Genomic DNA, 19,539 nt, shown 5'->3' on the forward strand with positions numbered 1-19,539 from the left:
TACCGAGGGTGTGGCTGACATCACACAGCTGAATCACCCTGAAATTCTCTTAATGGTACCAAGCAGCTAGAGAAGAGGAACACCTGGGTATGTCTTGCAGGGACCCTTAAAAATGACTCCCTCCCTCTCTCCCACACCACCTTGGCAGGTTCCCACCTACTCTTACCTGTGGTCCTTGACACTAAATTATTTGCATTCTCTAAATGTACTGTATGGTTTCTGCTTCTCTGATGGTGTCTTTTCTTTTTAGGTCTGCACCCATGGCATTCGGAAGTTCCCAGGCTAGGGGTCGAATTGGAGCTACAGCTGCCAACCTACACTACAGCCACAGCAACATGGGATCTGAGCCATGTCTGCAACCTCACTGCAGCTCATGGCAAAGCCAGATCCTTAACTTGCTGAGTGGGGTCAGGGATCGAACCCACATTCTCATAGATACCAGTCAGATTCGTTACCACTGAGCCATAACAGGAACTCCTAAACTTACTTTGTAGATTCAATTCAAGTATCGCCTCCTCTGAAACCTCACTGCCAGTTGCCCCTGGCCTCTGTGCTACTAATGAACATATCCATGTTTCTACTATGCACTGACCCCAAAGGACCACTGATTTCCTTCTCTCCTTGACTGAAGCAGAGGCTTGACCCTCTGCCTCCCAATTCCCTCTCTTTCCCTGTGGGAAACTGTGAGACACCTCTGCCAACACAGTTTGAGAAATGTTACACTAGCAACAAGGAATCTTCTTCGAATAATTTGTTACAGGGACATGTCAACACCTAGTTCTTTCCATCAGCAGCCAGGGAGGGAGCAGACAGGATACAAGCAATCCACTTTACATTTCAAATGGAAGGAGCGTTGGGCATTGAGCTGTTCTTGGTTTGAAATAAATATCTGTAGCTTTTTTGAACTTAGGGTACATGGTTGTTTTTGTCTTTGTTTTAGTAATTATTAGTTGTTGAAGGTAACACTGGAAAAGAAAACAATCCACTTCTCCTCCATTTTAAATTTCACTTCCAAGCTAAAAGAAGAGTTCTCCATGGGTCTGACAGATAACTGAATAATACACCTCGGGGATGGCGGTTTGGGCTTAAATGAGCTCCTGGAGGTGGAACAATTGGCAGCCTCAGCTCTGTTCCAGACGAAGGTGTCCCGTGCTCTGGAACAGGAAGGCTGCTGAGCTGCCAACCTTCGATGAGGGAGGCTGCCCAGTGTGAGTTGCCTTTGACATCACTGGAGGATGCCAAAGAGAATTAGGATCCAGATGAAGGCAGACTTTGAGGGAATGGCTAGGAATTAGCTGACCTAAAGATCACTGGAAACCTGAGGCACAGTCACTGTTAAGATGATGTTTCAAGAGACAACTTCATAAAGTCACAAATAAATTGAGTAGGAAAAGCCCCTAAGGTGCCTACTACAATCTTACAGAGATGAGGTGAAAATCTCACAACTAATGAGGAACCCAAACCTAGGGCACTTTCTCATCTGTTCCACTGTTGCCTTCCAACTCCTGAATTAGAAATCCTTATCACTAAAACTTAAATATATATATATATATATATATATATATATATATATTGCTTTTTTTTTTTTTTAGGGCTGAATCTGCTGCACATGGAGATTCTCAGGCTAGGGGTCAAATAGGAGCTATAGCTGCTGGCCTATGCCAGAGCCACAGCAACACAGAATCCGAGCTGCATCTGCGACCTACACCACACAGCTCATGGCAACCCCGGATCCTTAACCCACTGAGAGAGGCCAGGAGTGGGATCTGTGTCCTCATGGATGCTAGTCAGATCTGTTAACCACTGAGCCATAATAGGAACTCCTAAACAAAATTTTAAAATAATCTTTCTTTTCACATTTCACTTAACCTGAATTAAACATGAACCAATCATCTTTGTTTCATGTAGGATTTAATTTTTTTTTTTTTTTTAAATTGAGGACAGGAAACAAGGAGGATGTTATTATTACAGGAGAACGTGAGGTAAAAGTTCAATACTACTCCTAATTTTAACTTACTTCCACTTATAAGAGATATTTCAAATATAAACAGAGTCCATTTAATTTGTATCCAAAATACATATTCAAGCAAGGATTAAAAAAGAAACTTTAAAAGAGACAAAGAGTTAAAAATTTTTATCCACAAAAATTTGGAAAAAATATCCTGTCAGATTACAACTGCTGAGTCATTTCTTAATAAAAGAGTGAAGGAAGTTTTTTTTTTTTTTTTACTACTGAAATAACCGACAATAATAAAAACAACAGACTAAATATAGAAAGACAAAACTGATATTCTAGTATGACCCAAAGCTTCAATCATATCCACAAGCATAAAAAGCAGCTCAGAAAGAAAGGAGGGCAAAAAACTCTTTCAAATCAAATCAGGGAAAGCACAAGCCATGCAGTCACTCAGCTGGTATGAAACTGAGCCCCCCTAAAACAGAGTTCCTCTGCTGAGTTTATGATCAGCCTCTCTATCCAAAACCTTGTTCCCGTTCCGGTCTCACATCTGTTCCCCTCAGGATTGAGGGATATCAAAGAAAAGAGGGGACTGAAATTGAGCAGGAGCCCTCAGGGCCCTCCTGGGTATAAAAGCCCCTGGGTGTGCCCTGTTTCCTGTTTGTAGAAAAAGGCTTTAGTCTCCTAGACCTTTCTGAATTCCAAAGAGCAGGCTCAACAGCTATCTTTGTGTTGTTGTATAGAAACGAACCTCCTGCCCCCACCCCTGCCACCAGGTGGAGGATGGTGACTACACACTGACCAGAAGGTTGAGTTTCCAGAAACATCATCCTGTTATCTCACCACAAACCAATCAAAAGAAGGCCTATGAGCCGATCATACATTCTAAGACCCTCTTCCCTAACACTGTCTTTAAAAGCCCTTGCGTGAAAGCAATAGGAGAGTGAGGGTCTCTAGCCATTCTCCTCACTTGGTCCTTGCAGTAAACATTTTTCTGCTCCAAACTCTGACGTTTTGGTTTGCTTGGCCTCACTGTGCGTCAGGCACATGAACTTGGATTGGACAATAGGTGGGCGCACTTCATCCCAGGGCTTAGACAGACTCACAAACCCATTCTGTTCCCCTTCTTCTACCTCACGTTTGAGGTAAAGAACTGTGCTGACCCTTATTCCATACAAAATATCTCAACGTCGCAGTCAAATCTAAACCATTCAAGGATTATAGTACCTTCAGCCCTCTGTATCTGCAGGTTCCACATTCACACATTCAAACAACCTGAGATAGAAAATAATAACAATAAAAAAAAATCTAGAAAGTTTCAAAAAGTAAAACTCAAATTTTTCCATATGCCACCAATTTATATAGCATAGCATTTACACTGTATTTACAATTATTTATTTAGTATTTACATTATATTAGGTATTACAAGTAATCTAGAGATAATTTTAAAATGCTATGGGAGAACGTGCATAGATTATATGCAAATACTATGCTGTTTTATGTAAGAGACTTGAGCATCCACAGATTTTTGGTATCCAAGGGGGGCGGGGGTGGTCCTGGACCAATACCCACCCCCAACCCCCATGCTTCCACAGATACTGAGCAACTGTATTGCCCCTTTACCTACTCCCTAAAATAAATACAAGACAAAAACTACAGTTTTGTCTGAAATGGTCATGCAAACCTGGGCTCTGCTATTGCTGTTATTTTCTAAGGAACAGCAAGATGGCTTTAGAACTGCTAGCTTGATGTAAGCCTGGAAGAGAGTCCTTTCATTTCTAGGTCACCGAAATATTTGTTTCCAGCAGAACACATGAGCAAACCTGGGTTGTGGAAGATGCAGACACTCCACCCACAATCTCCATTCCTCCTTGTCCAAGGACTCATACAGGTAGTGTGTTTTTAGCTCTTTATGCTTAGCTTAGATTTGATCCTGCCTTTATAGAGGAAGATTTCTTCAATTTCCTAATTGCAAGCAAGTGCCCTCACTTTTGTGTTTTCACAGCATCCTACACGAACCTACTAATCATATCCAATACGGTGATTTTCAAAAATATGCACCATAGGAATCATGAAAATAAATCAAACACAATAGAAAAAAAATCACAGTGTAGAACATGTAATAACGGCAGCCATTGTTTCATGGGTCAAATGTTACGGTTACATCTACCACCTGTCATTGATACAAAAAAAAAAAAGGTAGAGTATAAAAAGACTCATCTTCTGCAGCCTGATGATAGAAAAGGCTGAAGACCGGGTCCAGGAATTGATGCACCACCCAGATTCTCCTTTCAAGACTGAAGTATTAGACAGCTCACAGCCAAGGCCCTCTCTGGGAATTTCTCTCAGCCCAAGGTCACGCTCCCTCCTGGAGATAACAAGATCCAATGGATGGCTGATACAGCAGCATGAAGCCTCAGTCCTTTAGTCCTAAAGTCAGGCAATCCTGAGGAGTCTGCTTGGCTCCTGACCACTCCTTGGGACAAAGCCCTTTGTTGAGACTGCACTGCACTTAAACCCCTTCCTCTACACAATGCTACTCTCTTCCCAGGTGTGGATCCTAAGAACTCTACAGTAAAATGCCTACATTTAAATCTCCATCTCGAGATCTGTTTCTGGAGAAATCCCACCTAAGACAGCTGGTGCTAGGAAGGGCCTAAGGAGATGGGCTCTCAGAGAAGCTGTCAATAGAACTCCCATCACTGGTGGCAGGTGGCTCACTGATAGCCTCTGGCATGCTATAGCAGTGTCACCATCAATATGTTTGCTAGTGGGTAACCGAAGCAGGGCACAGCTGCCAGGGAACACTCTGGTGAGTTCAATATTTCAGACTTTTGAGAGTTTATTAGGAAAATAGTAGTAGTATTTTATCAAAATTCTATTTGATAAAACAGAATCAACAGCTTTTGCTGATAGACATTGATATACTAGAGAAAGACCATAGAGAACAGAGGTGATTGATCATCAACTGAAGGCAATATGTGACAATCGTAAGGGATGTCAGCTTAATATTCCAAGGTGTGTGCAATATCTTCAATCAAAATGGGAACATCACTTCCGTAGGTGCCAAGGGCTCGGGGAATCGGTGATTTCAGGCTTTAAAGCACATCAACTTGGATGTCTCTTTTCCAAGTTTCAGAGTCTCATTCCTTCCCAATCAGGCTTGAATTGAGAATCCGACTCTGACTTCTACCCCAGTCATTAATTCCTGGATCTGGTCCTCAGCTTTTTCTATCAGCAGGCTGCAGAAGATGAGTCTTTTTACATTCTCCTTTTTTTTTTTTTTTTTGTAAACAGCAGCAGTTGAGCCTAAGAAAGGCATGGTGAGTAGGAGCTCAGACTTCTCAGGAATGAGGAGATATGGGTCATCCCAACAAGTCTGCCATATAGACCAGCAAAGATGCTCACCAAGGTAGGGGAGATTACGTAGGTGGTAGAGGAGGGATATGAAGGGCATCAGGTGTAGCCATTAGACAATATGTAATGGTGGCAGCTTCTTCTTGCAACTTTGCCTAGGAAAAGAGACCAGCCAGAATCCTAGAGGAGCTGTTTCCAGAACTTATTATACAAAGCAAGTAGATCCAAGCATCATAAGAAACTGGCTATAGTGGATGCTGTGGTGTGCTACCCCTATCCCTTCTTCAGGACCGAGGTTCTCTGAGTCTTTCTCGAGGAAGTGCCTTTAGTCAAAGAGAAATTGGGCCCAAGGTCATGCTCCCTGTAGAAGGCAATGCCCCTTACCTGGAGGTTGCAAACATTCAATGATTGATTGATCCAGGAATGTAAAAGCATACATGACTTACGTCAAAGTTCGAAGGGCCATCCTAGCTCCAGAGCTCCTATTTTTGGAATTGCCTGGGGCTTTGTAACTGCAATTCCTTGCCCAAATCTGCCTGCACTTTCTCATAGAACTGATCCTGACAGTACCTCCCAAAACACTTCCTACAAGCAAATCTCCTCCTCAGAATCTATTTCCTAGGGAACTCAATCAAAGACTCACTCTATGTATCTATCTAGCTATCCATGTATGTTCCTATCTACTTACCTACCTACCTGTCTAACTGTGTTCTTGGTATTAATGTTAAATAATATTTCCTACTAGATCTGGGGTGAAAGTTTTTAGAAAAGCTCTGACCTAAAGGATGAATAGAATAAACTAAATCAAGCACTGGGAAGTGTATGTGCATAAAAAGAATAGCATGTTCAAAGGTCCTGTGGAGTAGATATTTAAGCCTTTGGGTAACTGAAAGCAGTCCAGTACAGCTGGAACAGAGCATATGTATCTAGTGAGTCCTTCACAGGCCACTTGGAGGAGTTCATCTTTATCCTAAGACCAATGGTCAGCCATTGAAAGGATGGAAGCAAGGATGTAGAATCATTTACAAGTGTGGCATTTTGAAAAGATCACTCTGGAAGCAAGGCAGAGAAGAGAGGAAACTAGAAAAGATGATGGAAGAATAATAGCACAATGCTGTTTAGTAATTCATGTGAGAGATAATGACAGCTTGGATTAGGAGAGAAGTAATGGAGAAGGTAAGAGGTAGAAAGAGTCCAGAGATATTCAGGAGGTCAAATCAACAAGACTTGAGAATCACCCCCATTTTTCAGAATGCTTGATAACAGCAGAGACTTAATAAATATTTGCTAAATAACAGACTGAATGAAGTAGTGACGTCTGAGGGTTGTATTCAGATTCTTGGTTATTACCATCCATATATCCACATCAGTTTCTTCCATCTTTCCCCCCAACACACACACACACACACACACACACACACACACACACACACACACACACACACACACACTTTTATCCAGCCACAAAGTATATGGGAGCAGATTGATGTGAGGTTGTGAGCAGGAATTACAATCATTTCACTTACAAATAAATTAGAAGATTTTAGGGGATAAAGTTTCTTTAAACTCTACAGAAAGGCCAATTTACTTCCCCTCTCCATATATCACAGAGAAACCAGAAATTGGTTTTAGCTTTTCCTCTGAGAGTGAAGGTGAACTCTGACTTTTCCACTCACAGTAAAGATTAAAGCATAGTTAAGATACCTATCTGAACATCTTCAGGAATGCTACCCTTCTTTGATATAACATGTCTTGAGGCAAAAAAGGTAGACAAGGCAACTTTATGAAAAGACTCTAAATCTTTATGATCAAGGAACAAGAATGTTCACAGAATATGCTTGGCACAGTGTCTGCTCCTAGGGTTTCCCCAGGTTAACAGAGCCTCTCTTTTTCCTTGGCCTGCATATGCATCCATCTGTAGCTCAAAAAATCCTCCTTCCCATATAGGCAGAACTGTGATCCGGACCTCACCACTCCCAAACTGTGGCAAAGATGAAGCAAGCTACTGATACAGGACAGTTCCCAAGCAACAGCTCTCCATTTCAACACCACTCACTGTGAATTCCTCTGCTTGGCACATCCAAGAGGCAGAAAATGGATTGTTTTCAAGACTGTTCGGGGCTGGGCCAACTGAGAATTGAGGCTTGTTCACAGACACAGGGCGGGGAAGAAAAGATCTCATCTCATTTTTCTTTGTTAGAAACTAGTATTCTTCTGTCTTCACGGCTGCCAGTTTGGCTCAGTTTATAAAAATCAAAATGGATGATTAAAGGAAAAAAATCAAATAGTCACAATTTTGAGCAGACAATCATTAACGTATGCAGATTCCATGGCAGGAAGCCTGATGCCTGTACCCACGAAAGGCATGCACAGCTGAAGTGACAGCAGTGACGAGCAGACAGGCTGTGGGGTGATGAGAGCTCAAAAAAGTAGCAGAACCAGTCTCTTGGCCATGGCCTTGAGCCAAGAACACATTTCCCAATAACCTCCTCTCTCAACCCAAAAAATGAGCACAAAGTAAAAGACCTTACTGGCTCTCATCTAATTTATGCCACCCAACTTCAGTAAAAGGAGAGGAATAAAAAGCTTGTTACAAAATTTTCCAGAAACATAAAACCACTCAACTTAAGCAAACTTCTTGAGAAGGTCCGTTCATTAAATGTTCTCACTTTTTAAGAAGTCAAAATAAACAACTCTATGTTGGTTCCCAATGGTTATTTTTGGTTTTATAGGGGTGGCTGGGTGAGATTTTCATGCTGGATGCAATCTGAGAGCCAGGCACAGGTGTTTTAGACCACTTGGGCAGAGAGGTCAGGAATACCCTGAAGATACAAAGATGGGCTGTTCTCAATGCAGTCTGCAGAAAGTTAAATGTAACAAAGTGTATAGCTCTTAATGGCTTACCCATGTGCATTGTATCAGAACCAACTTCTCTTTCATCCTTAGTCCCTAACACCTTTGGACTTTCAGTATATAAGGCACATGGCTTCTACACAGAAAGCTTCTCAGAGGCATTGCCTTACATCTGTTTAATCCTCTGACATTGCCAAGGACAGCATCTTGCAAAGAGCAGGTGCTAAATCATGCTGGGAAATGTGACATTTCCAGTCCTGGTGGACCTTCTAAGAGGCCTCCAATCACAGTGAACAGAGAGACTCAAGTGACCCATCATGGAGTAACCTGGGAGAAGCTTGGTAAAATTGGAGGAAATGCCTGCTGAAGAGGGGCAGAAAGCTTTTCTCTTGAGAAAAAGGAGACTGTACGGATGGCTCATGGTACGGGAACCAGAGGAAGAAGCCACTTGGTCCACTGTGAGTGTTTTGCTCAAGAAGGTTTGGTTTGTGCTCTCCTTCCCAAGCGTGAACACACACACGGGGCTGCAGAGTGACCCTGGAGGCCTGAGCAGACATTTGAATTCTGCATTTCAGAATCTTGCAGGGAGGAAAAGGTCAGGGAGAGAAATCTACGACAAGGGAAAAGCAAGGCCCTGATGCTGCCCAGCTACAATTCCTCTATCTCTGCCTCCCCTCTTCTAGAGAGAATACGAACCTCAGGCAGGACAGATCCAACCACTCCTGGGGAAGAGCAGCACATTTTTTAGATTTTGAATCAATAGCTCCCTCTCTATGGACTATTTTACAAGGCAACTCTGTCTTCCCCAGAGAACCTCTGCAGACCCCCGTGCTCGCTCCATCACACCTCCCAGCTGCAGATTAAGGAGATATATTATGTCATCCTTTCAGGCCTTGCATAGGTTGGTCAGTTACAGCCTGACACCGGTCCCTGTGGTCAGATTTATAACCACGTGGTCAGGAGTGGGCGGGGTTGGCTTTGCCCTAGGAGATACCAAAGGCACAGGGGCAGAGATAAATAATAATAATAAAAAGGCAGTGCTGCATTTCATTTCACCTAATTTATGGCTTTAATAGGAATCCAGTCCACCCACAGTGCCGTCTGGGTCATTTAACACCAGGACATCATTTAACACCAGCAGCAAGAATGGGTCTGGAAGCTCGGAGCTGTGCAGGAAGGGAGAGGATCCCACCAGTGTGGAGAGCAAAACAAAGGCAAAGGACCACAGTGTTCCCAGCTATCATTCTTGGGGCGGCAGGAACACAAATAGGAACCCGTTTGACTCTTTACCAGGGCTGTTGATGAATAAACCCTCTCCCACAGTGTCCTCAAATCTCCAGAAGTTTTAATTAAAACAAAAGAAATGTCAGCAGGAGAAGCACTGGAATATAATTAGGGCCCACCAAATCTAAGTAATATGGGGAAAAAAAGACTAGTAATGAAAGGGAAGCTTTCATGTTCTTACTGAATCCCTGCTCTGTTGCTGACACAAAAATCAATTTCAATAGGCTTTAGTTGTATCTGAGCAGGAACACAGGCGACAGATGAAATTTAGTGAGCAATTTACTGGAGTCATAATGATTTCCATGAAAAAAAAGACTACAATGAGCGCTCTCAACTAAATGCCTCTTCTGTAAGAATGTGTGTGTGTGTGTGTCTGTGTGTGTGTGTGTGTGTGTGTGTCTGTGTGTGTGTGTGTATTTAAAGATATAGATGTTGGGGATAAAAATTTTGATCAGGTATATATGTTTTAGCCTAAAAAACCCCTGCAACCTCACACCCTTTAGGGGGCAATATGAGCCCCGCCCATAGGAGATATGTGGGGATGCCTGGGGGAGTTTTTTGATTGTCACGAGTACTCACTGCTGCTACTGATATCTAGTGTGTAGAGGCCAGAGACGGTACCAAACCTCCTACAACATACAGGGCATTTTCCTCCCTCGACAAAGAATTATTGGGTCCCAAATGTCAAAGGGGCTAAGACTGACAAATCCCGATTTCAAAAGAACTTAAATTTGACATTTATTAAGTGCTTGATGAATGCCGAATTCTATTGAATGTCATAGCCCCAGAGGCACTAAAGTTACAAAGATCAAAAGATAAGGCCTTGCTCTCTGCAATCTTTAATGGAGGTAGGGAGGAGATGGAGGTGTCACTGTTTCCACTTTGCTCAGCAGTTTTTACATGTGAGGGGCATATTTCTCAAATTCCAACACCCCTAGCATTTCAGATAATACCCAAGAGCCCGTCCATCTGACTTTCGTGTTTTGCTAGTAGCCAATTCCAAAATCTTCACTGACTCTCAAATAAGCAGCATTTTCTAAATTTCAAGAAACAACTGATAAAGTAATATTGAGGCTAAACAGAATTTGGTTTATGTTTGGACACAGAAGTAAAATTTTTGCTAATTACATTAATTCTGGAAAGACTATACTATTTTCATTCCTCAACAATTGTTAGCTCTTGTCAACGACCCTTCACCTCATGATGAAACTTTATGCTTAAAACATAAAGGTCAACTATACAAGAAAAAAGGTGTTTGCCTTTATCCAACATAAGTTCTTTGAATGAAAGGACAGATATAGGAATCTTGCCATTGTTGTAAGTGATCTGCTTCTAATAAGGAAAGCAGAATTCTTCTTCTCCTTCTCCCCCTCCTCCTCTCCCTCCTTCTTCTCCTTCTTCTTCTTTGTCTTTTTTGGGCAGCATGCAGAAGTTCCCAAGCTAGGAGTTGAATCAGAGCTACAGCTGCTGACTTACACCACAGCTCACAGCAATGCCGGATCCTTAACCCAATGAGTGAGGTCAGGGATTGAACCTTGCATCCTCATGGATACCAGTTGGGTTCTTAACCTGATGAGCCATAACAGCAGCTCCTTTTTTTTTTTTTTAAAGAAAGAATAAGATACACAACATTATTCTATACTAATAACACCGTTCACCCATTTTAGGCAACTGGAGAATCAAAGAGCTCAAGTTTCTTGAAAGTAGCCAAAGAAAACTATCCAAATATGGATCCTCCACAGTGTATGAAATGATTATGGTACAGTCATGGTTCCACCAGATCTCTGCAAAGGCTGGAAATTTCTCCCCCAGCAACAGAGGTCTTCTGTGTCAGCACGGACTGCATTAGTGACTGTGTTTTCCAAGAAAAGGCCTGCAAATTGTTCTTCTGGTAGGAGGCAAAAAGGCCAAAAAGGACATTGGAAAAAGGAAAGCTGTTTTATAAAGGCAGGAAGGCTCTTACATATTTATAATCTTTCAAACTGGTGGCCAACGCGGACTATAGCCATTTGTCAGCAAACACATCCATCTCTAGGAAGCTAGCTGCTGGAAGTAAGCACTCATGTGCCTCTCACAAGTCATCACCCTCCCTCAATAATGCTGGGCAAAATATGATGACACCCTGAAAGAAAAAGGGTTCTTTTAAGTAAATATGACATGCATGCCTCAGGATCTGGGCAAGCCGGAATGGGCAGGCAGCTTACTAGTTAGTAAGTACATTGGTTTGCAGGTAAATTTAGTTGCAATCCTACTGTGACCTGTCAGGTAGCTTCCTCTTAGACAGGGAGATTTCCCTGAGTCCAGTGAAAATTTTCTCTCCCACCACATTTTCATGCCTCCTGCCTAGACTGACTGCTCAGAGATGGTGAGAAGGGCAAGGAGGGAATCTTGCTCACTTTTCAGCCAAGCTTCTCATCTCAAACAGGGATTTCACCTAGTCTAAGAGAGAGTATGGAGATTAAGGGGAAAAGCTTTGGAGGAGATATGAGAAGCCTTGGTCTAGAATTACTTTTGGTCAATAGTTTTCTTATGTCTAAATCAGGTATAAAATTATTTGCTCACCAGGCTGTTGTTAGAATTAAATTAATATATATGAAAACACTTGGTATGGTTCCTGGGCAAATGATAGCGATACTGCAGTGTTTTCAGTGCTACTAAAAGGTTCTGTTTCTAACTTCATCTGCTATTTGCATTTCTTTTCCTTCTGCTCTATTTTCTTGCTCACTTCTTTCAGATCTTGACTCAAAAGTCACCTTCCTTAGGAGTCCTTCTCTCTGGCCAGCCTGTATAAAAATTCAGCTCTACCCCTAGCTCTTACTATCCTCCTTCCCTGCTTTATTTTCACCAAACAAATGATGGGTTTTATTATTTATCTTGTGTATTGGACAGCTATCATTCTAGAATGGAGGTGTCTTAAGGGCAGACTCTTCTCTTTGTCTTGCTCACTCTCTATCTTCAGCGGCAGATCAGTGTCTGCACTCAGTCAATATGGGCTGCAAGAATGCATTCCAAACCCCTGTGGAAAAACTTTCCCAGGTCACTCTGTTTTCTTTATAAAAAAATCACAGCATCTATTATTTGAAGGCAATAGCAACTGATAAAAAACTATGGTAATCAAATGAAGAAAGAGAGGCTCAGAGAAGCAAGTGTTTTGCAGGCCACACTTTGCATTCAGATTGGCCTTGCATATAGGTAAAGCAAGCAAGAATGTACCACTCCCTTTTTAAAAATTTAACGTAATTTTTTTTTTTTTTGGCCATTCCTATGACATGTGGAAGTTCCTGGGCCAGGGATCCAATCCGAGTCACAGTTTCGACCCATGCCACAGCTGCAGCAACGCCTGATCCTTAACCCTCTGCACCACAAGAGAACTTCCTGTATTACTTTTTTTTGTTTTTCTTTTTCTTTTTAAGGCCGCACATGCGGCATGTGGAAGTTCTGGGGCCAGGGGTCAAGTTGGAGCTGCAGCTGAGACCTAGGCCACAGCCACAGTAACATTGGATCCAAACTGCATCTGCGACCTAAGCTGCAGCTTGCAGCAATGCTAGATCCTTAACCCACTGAGCAAGACCAGGGATCGAACCCTCATCTTCACGGAAAATACGTCAGGTTCTAAACCTGCTGGTAACAATGGGAACTCCCTGTATTACCCCTTTTTTATTCTATTTAAAATTCTCCTTAAGGCTAAAGGGTAAAGACTAGAGATATAAAACAAAATGCTTGACTATCAGAGTATTTCTTGTCTAGGAAGATTTATTTGTGTAAATATATATAATTGTTTTATTCAAATATTGGTAACAGATTAAAAATGATATGAGTATGGAAACATTATAAAGTATAGAAGCAGAGGTGTATAGAATCTACATCTCCAAATTATATAACTACCTGCAGCAGCTAACAGATCAGCCTTATAGGTAGAAATTAAGGATGTGGTTGTCTGTGCTTTTTGAACCAAAGAGGACACTGGATAACTTTTCCTTGATGCAAATCTGAAAAGATGGAGCTAGCGAATTTGCCTAAACATTTCAGATCTCAATCAGTTAAGGTCATCTGCACAAAAGATTGAAGAATCACCTTTTCTTCCTCCTCTTCTTCATTTCCAGTTGTTGAATAGATATAGGCATATGGCCCAAGTTTCAACTTTTATTTATTTATTTATTTTTTTGTCTTTTTGCTATTTCTTTGGGCCGCTCCCGCGGCATATGGAGGTTCCCAGGCTAGGGGTCGAATTGGAGCTGTAGCCACTGGCCTAAGCCAGAGCCACAGCAACGCAGGATCCGAACCGCGTCTGCAACCTACACCACAGCTCACAGCAACGCAGGATCCTTAACCCACTGAGCAAGGGCAGGGACCGAACCCGCAACCTCATGGATCCTAGTCAGATTCGTTAACCGCTGCGCCACGACGGGAATTGCCCCAAGTTTCAACTTTTAAGTCTAATTTTAAACCTAGTCATCAGGACCTGATTTCTGTCATCTTGGGCCTTAGGTACTTGCATACTATCAAAAAGATCAGGAGTTCCTGTCGTGGCGCAGTGGTTAACGAATCCGACTAGGAACCATGAGGTTGCGGGTTCGATCCCTGGCCTCGCTCAGTGGGTTAAGGATCTGGTGTTGCCATGAGCTGTGGTGTAGGTCGCAGACATGGCTCGGACCTGGTGTAGGCCGGCAGATGTAGCTCTGATTGGACCCCCAGCCTAGGGACCTCCATATGCCACAGCTGCGGCCCTAGAAAAAAGACAAAAAAGACAGAAAAAAGAAAAAAGATCAGTATCTATCTGCATTTCTTAGGCATTTAGCCCAGCAACCTTGCATTTGCAACATTAATGTCTTATTTCATTGGTGGTGGTTTCTGTCTTCAGGAAGGATGGTAAAAAAATCAAATGATGCTCCTTTAAGCAAATGACTGAACAAAGAATTTTATTATTAAAATAGGGCTTATGACACTCAGGATCTCATAATAAGAAAAATCTGTCTTAGATTTAATAAACCATTAAATGATGTTAATAAACCATTTAATGCCAATAATAATATAATGTATTGATTTGTTAATCATTGATGGACATTCAATAATTTACACGTGATGATCAAAATGCAAATAAGAATTGTATATACTATGCATAAAAACCTTGAATTATACTTTTTAAAACATACTATATTTTTTTTTTACATTTTTTAATATTGTTCTTTTTGAGAAAAAGATATTTCAGAAAACAAATTGATGAAAAAATTCTTTGGAAGACAGTAAACGCAGTGGAGCTGAAGGTAACAATATAGATATTCTATTCAGAATTTGATCAGTTTTCATTTTTTCAATAAGACTCTAGGCAAACCTCTTTAACTTTTCATGCATTTTATTCAGAAGGGAAATAGAAATATTTGCTATGCCTGTTTTCCTTTATAGGGCAAAAATGCAAACAGAAGCAACCAGATAGAGTGAATTCTTATGACTTGCCTTATTGAGTCAACATTTCATTGTGTGGTTCATGATAACTTCCAATAGTGTTGTCTAATCTTGACAATTTCTGTGCAGGGGTTCACGGCATATCACAAATACAATCAGTACAATTTTCCATCATTAAACAAAATGACAGTCCATAAAAACTTTCCAAAAGATATCATTTCTATAAATGGAAATGAATTTCAGAGCAAGCTGGAATGTGGTCAAGTTTTACAATAGGTCTTATGAAGGAAATCTACTAATTTCACATAAAATGGGCATAGTAGTTAAGTTTTTTTGTAAAAAAACTTCTTACCCTAGTCACAACCCACATTGTTACACAACTCCAAGAAACACTGATCCCATTCTTTTCTATATGAATGGAAAATTCCTGGAATTCAACAAAATGGCATCCCTATAATGAAAATTTAAATTCATAGACTACTTACTGAGACTGTTTTATGCATAGGGGTGTGTGTGTGTGTCAATCTCTGAGGGGTCAGAATCATAATAATCATAATTTTAAAAATTATTAAAATTTCTTGCACTAGTTCAAATTCATTTTAAAGGCTCTATTCCTAAAAGAAGATTTATAACAGTATGATTTTGTTTCACGTTTATTTCCTTTTTAGAAGCTTCCTCAAGTCATGGCATCTTATTTTGGGGAAGACACCATCAAAAAGAAAATAATATATGTGGTCTATCCAAGACACTATAATTACCTTAAAGAAAAATAGCAAGAGAGAAATCCATCTTATCTCATTGAGAGAGAACCATTTTTATTGGGTCCAGAATATTCTTTTCTAACTTATTTTGCAAGGTTCTCCAAGAACAACCCTACTGCAAACAAACAAACAAACAAAAAACAAAAACAACAAATAAACAAACAAAAAACAAAAAAAACCCAAAACTGAAGAGGGCTGAGATCTTAGAAAGGTTATTTCTCTAAGGCCATAAAACAATTTCAATTTTGTGCTTAGAGCTATTCTTATCCAAGATATTTTTTTACTCAATCAACATAATAATACATTTTCTAATATACACACTATTCCTGAAAAAACAAAACTCTTCTCAAGCAGTTTAATAAAAGACAGCAAGGAACTTTCTGGATTCCAATATATATTTGCTAGTACAAAATTACTCTCCAGTCTGGTCACACACTATTTCTGCCACAGTTTTAGGGGAGGATACTATTAAGAAAATACCATGTTTTTCAATTTGAAATTTAATCTACTAGCCTGTGTGTCACAAGGGTCAGATGGAAATGAACCTTATGACTGTGTTTTATTAATCAACACACCCATATTTGATTTCACTTACTTGAAAAATTAACTCAATGGCAAAAAGATAACAACTTACTGGTTCTCTCTATATATATCACAGGAGCTTGCCTAGACTTCAACGAGAGACCTGAAATTACTACGAGATTATGAAAAAGGAGCAAGGAAGCTACTTAGAAAGATTTGTATAAGCTTCCTAATCACTTTGCACTTTACACCATTATGAACACTTTCTTTCTGTATTACCAATATTTTCAGATACTCTTGGGAAATACAGTATTAAAGCAAATGATTTGGAAAAGCAGGTTGGAATAAAAGGACACAGGAATTCAGATCTGATGACATGTCTACCTCCATTGCGTATAAAGGAGCCAGCTGTGTAGGGAGCAGGGTCCTATAAAACAAAGGCCTTAGGCCTTTCCTCTTCGTTACTACACTTTAGGTAAAGATGGAATTAATACTAAGTCCACAACCTAAATCAAAGTTAGAAAAGTTAGAGACTCTTGTGAGAGTGGTCTGAACAATTTGGGGAAAGATGTCAACAGATTTATATCATAAGCTAAGAACAGGCTGAAAAGAATATATAGTAACAAGCATTAACTATATGAATGTCACCAGAACAATGGATCTCCTTTTTATATGAAAAGTAAGGGGAACAATGGATTTGACTTATAATTTAAATTTTAAAAATGTTCCTATAAAGTAGATTTGTGAGAGTGATTGAAGGGTCACAGTTAGCTCAGAAGGTTGGGACATCTTTTAAGATACTTCCGCACAAACAGAATTAGATCGTTAGGACTTATATGATGAAGGTGTTACAGTACTCCATAATGGAAAAAGAGAAGACCAGAATAGATGTTAAAAATATGTACAGTAATTCTTTTTTTAAACAACTTATACATTTCTTTCCCATAGAGCATCTCATTTGCTTTTGGTAACTTTCCTCTGAATACCTACCCACACAATATGAATAAAACACTATTGCTTGCACTCATGGAACTCATAGCCATGGGTTTCCTAGAGGATACGTTTTTAATATTGTGGATATTTTAAGTAAATGAATATCAAGTCCTGTTTAAATGGTAAGAAAAAGAGAATTGGAGGTGGGGAGTAGAAAAGGAATAGAGGTAGGTGTTTGTGTACAGCAGTCTTGAAAACATGAGGGAAACAAAGGTAAGGAAAACTGGAGAGTGGAACTCGAGGTAGAGGGCAGAGTGCTAAATGTGAACTAGAGTGAGAGAGAGCGAGGGAAGCAGAAGGAAAAGGAGAGACAGTGAGAGGGTGGGAGGGAAAGAGGCTGCAGACAGAGAGAATGTTTCAGAAGACGTTAATAAACACAGATCACCCTGTCGTGCCATATTCTGAAAATCATGGACTGAGGTGGTCCCATGTCCTGAAGAAGGGAGAGGAGAAATGTGTACGAGGCAACTTTGAGCTGGACTTGCTTAGATAAACATCATCCAAACACTTCCCAAGTCAAATAAAAAGGGGCTCCGATTGAGACAACAGTGGAAACTAAGATGACTCTGCAACTGCAAGTAATAAATTAGACACCACTGAACCACTGGGATAGAGAATCGGTTAAAGAAAATGTCTTCATATTCATACTTCAAAACAAGAGAGATTCTAATTACATCAATAAAAATAGAGGAGGTGGAAATAATAAAGAGCATATATTTTATTTTTAACAGCTAATGCCTACTGACTGTTTACTATGTCAGGACTGCTTTAAGCATTTTATATATGTTAACTCACCATAACCAACTCTGAGATAGGTATTATTAGTATCTTCATTTTATGGATAAGGAAACTAAGGCACAATGAGGTGTTGACTTGTTGAAAATATCTGTTTTAAGATACGTAGAATCTCATTGATGTTCATTTCACTTACTGCATTTTTTAATGCTTTGTTAATAAGCAAAAAATATTTCACAAGGCTTTCAGGAGTTTATTTGCAACCTTATCTTTCTAGCATTAGTTTCTCCCACAAAATCTTGTGTTTTCAGCTATATATAATTTCTCAAAATGAGGTTTTCAGACTCTGAGCTTGAGAAACTGATATTATGATGGACAGATGACCAACATTTCAGAGAATCAGAGCCAGAGCAGCCAACTCAGATGGGGCTAGACAGGAATGGTAGCAAATTTAAGAGTTTGAGTCCGAAATGATCAAAGGAACTAGATGAGGAGAAAGACAGGGAAGGATTTTTAAGGCACTGAGCATTAAAGGTATTGGTCCACATATTTGGAAAAGCCAGACTCTATGTGTGGCTGTGACAACATGTGTATTGAAAACAGCAGGAAAGAAGGTTGAAGAAATAGACAAGGTCAATCCAGATGAGCTTCCCATTTCGTGCTAAAGAGTATAACACTAGAGGGTTTCATCTGGGAGTCACAGGATCAGATTGGATTCCAGAAAGGACACTCTGTCACTGTCATCCACACCCCTTCCTTGTCTCTCCAATAACCACCACCAGCTAGAGGACTATAATTCATTCATCCCCTACCATGATTTGGAGACTCTTTAACCAGTCAGGCTCTGAAACCAAGTCAGCGGCAGAGAGAATGGATCCAATGAATAAATAGGAAGTAGAACCAACAGAATTTTTACATGGGAAGGAGCTGACTTTTCTGGTGTGTGACTCTGGGTGGGTCAGGGAACCATTTCTTGAGACAGAAGACTGCTGAGAAAACATGAAGAGGGGAGGAGGTAACTTTAGTTTGAAATGTACATGGTTTTAGAGGCTGGATTAACACCCAGACACGTGTCCACTAGGCAACCAGCTGGGGAAGCTAAGCCTCAGGGGGTTGAATTGGTCTGATTGAGACAGAAGAACTCACAAAGGACACTAAGAAAAAATAATCAGATGGTGGGAAAAGAGGAAGTTGTAATGTCAAAGGAAGTGAAGGAAGGAGAAAATTTCAAAAAGGAGGGTGTGGTGAGTTTCAAAAGGAGGGTATAGTCAGAATCAGAGGCTACAGGAGACCACATGAAACAAGGACTGCAAAGGGCTCATTCCATCTGGCAATGATGAGACCCCCCTGGGGAGAGAAGCGGGAATTATGAGGCAGAGATAGAAGCTAGATTAAACAGAGGGGAGGAAAAAATGGGAGGTGACCAACTGGAGACAAAGAAGGCAGAAAAATGTTGTCTGAGTCTGGAGAGAGATGGAAACTGATACTGAGATCTCACTGAAGAAGTCTGTGCTCACAGGGCTGGTCAGCCCACAGGGTCACCTGAGGGAAGAGGTGATACAGGGAGAAAGGGGGGAGGTCCCAGAAACTGGAGAAGGAGGGCATTCACACCCATAGAGGAGGGCAGTCGAATCTCCAGGAGAAGAAGGGAAAGGTCTTGCACCAAGACAGGAT

The 19,539-nt window shown here is 40.7% G+C and overlaps 1 protein-coding gene across 21 annotated transcripts in view; it reads right to left on the reverse strand.

Annotated features, from left to right (window-relative positions):
* TNIK (TRAF2 and NCK interacting kinase) overlaps positions 1-19,539 on the reverse strand; it is a 409,498-nt gene that overhangs the window by 177,093 nt on the left and 212,866 nt on the right. For 3 of the 21 annotated variants that reach the window (XM_021071164.1, XM_021071160.1, XM_021071157.1), the window contains exon 1: positions 7,371-10,822. The exons of 13 other annotated variants lie outside the window; for them this stretch is intronic. In XM_021071164.1, coding sequence (XP_020926823.1) covers positions 7,371-7,496 — 126 coding nt within the window. In that variant the 5' untranslated portion in view covers positions 7,497-10,822. Of the gene's footprint in view, positions 1-7,370; positions 10,825-19,539 lie in introns of those variants that run through there. 5 more of the 21 variants (XM_021071171.1, XM_021071169.1, XM_021071166.1 and 2 more) reach the window with 2 other exon arrangements.

Source organism: Sus scrofa, chromosome 13 (genome assembly GCF_000003025.6).
Source record: "Sus scrofa isolate TJ Tabasco breed Duroc chromosome 13, Sscrofa11.1, whole genome shotgun sequence".
In the NCBI taxonomy this organism is placed as follows: Eukaryota; Metazoa; Chordata; class Mammalia; order Artiodactyla; family Suidae; genus Sus; species Sus scrofa.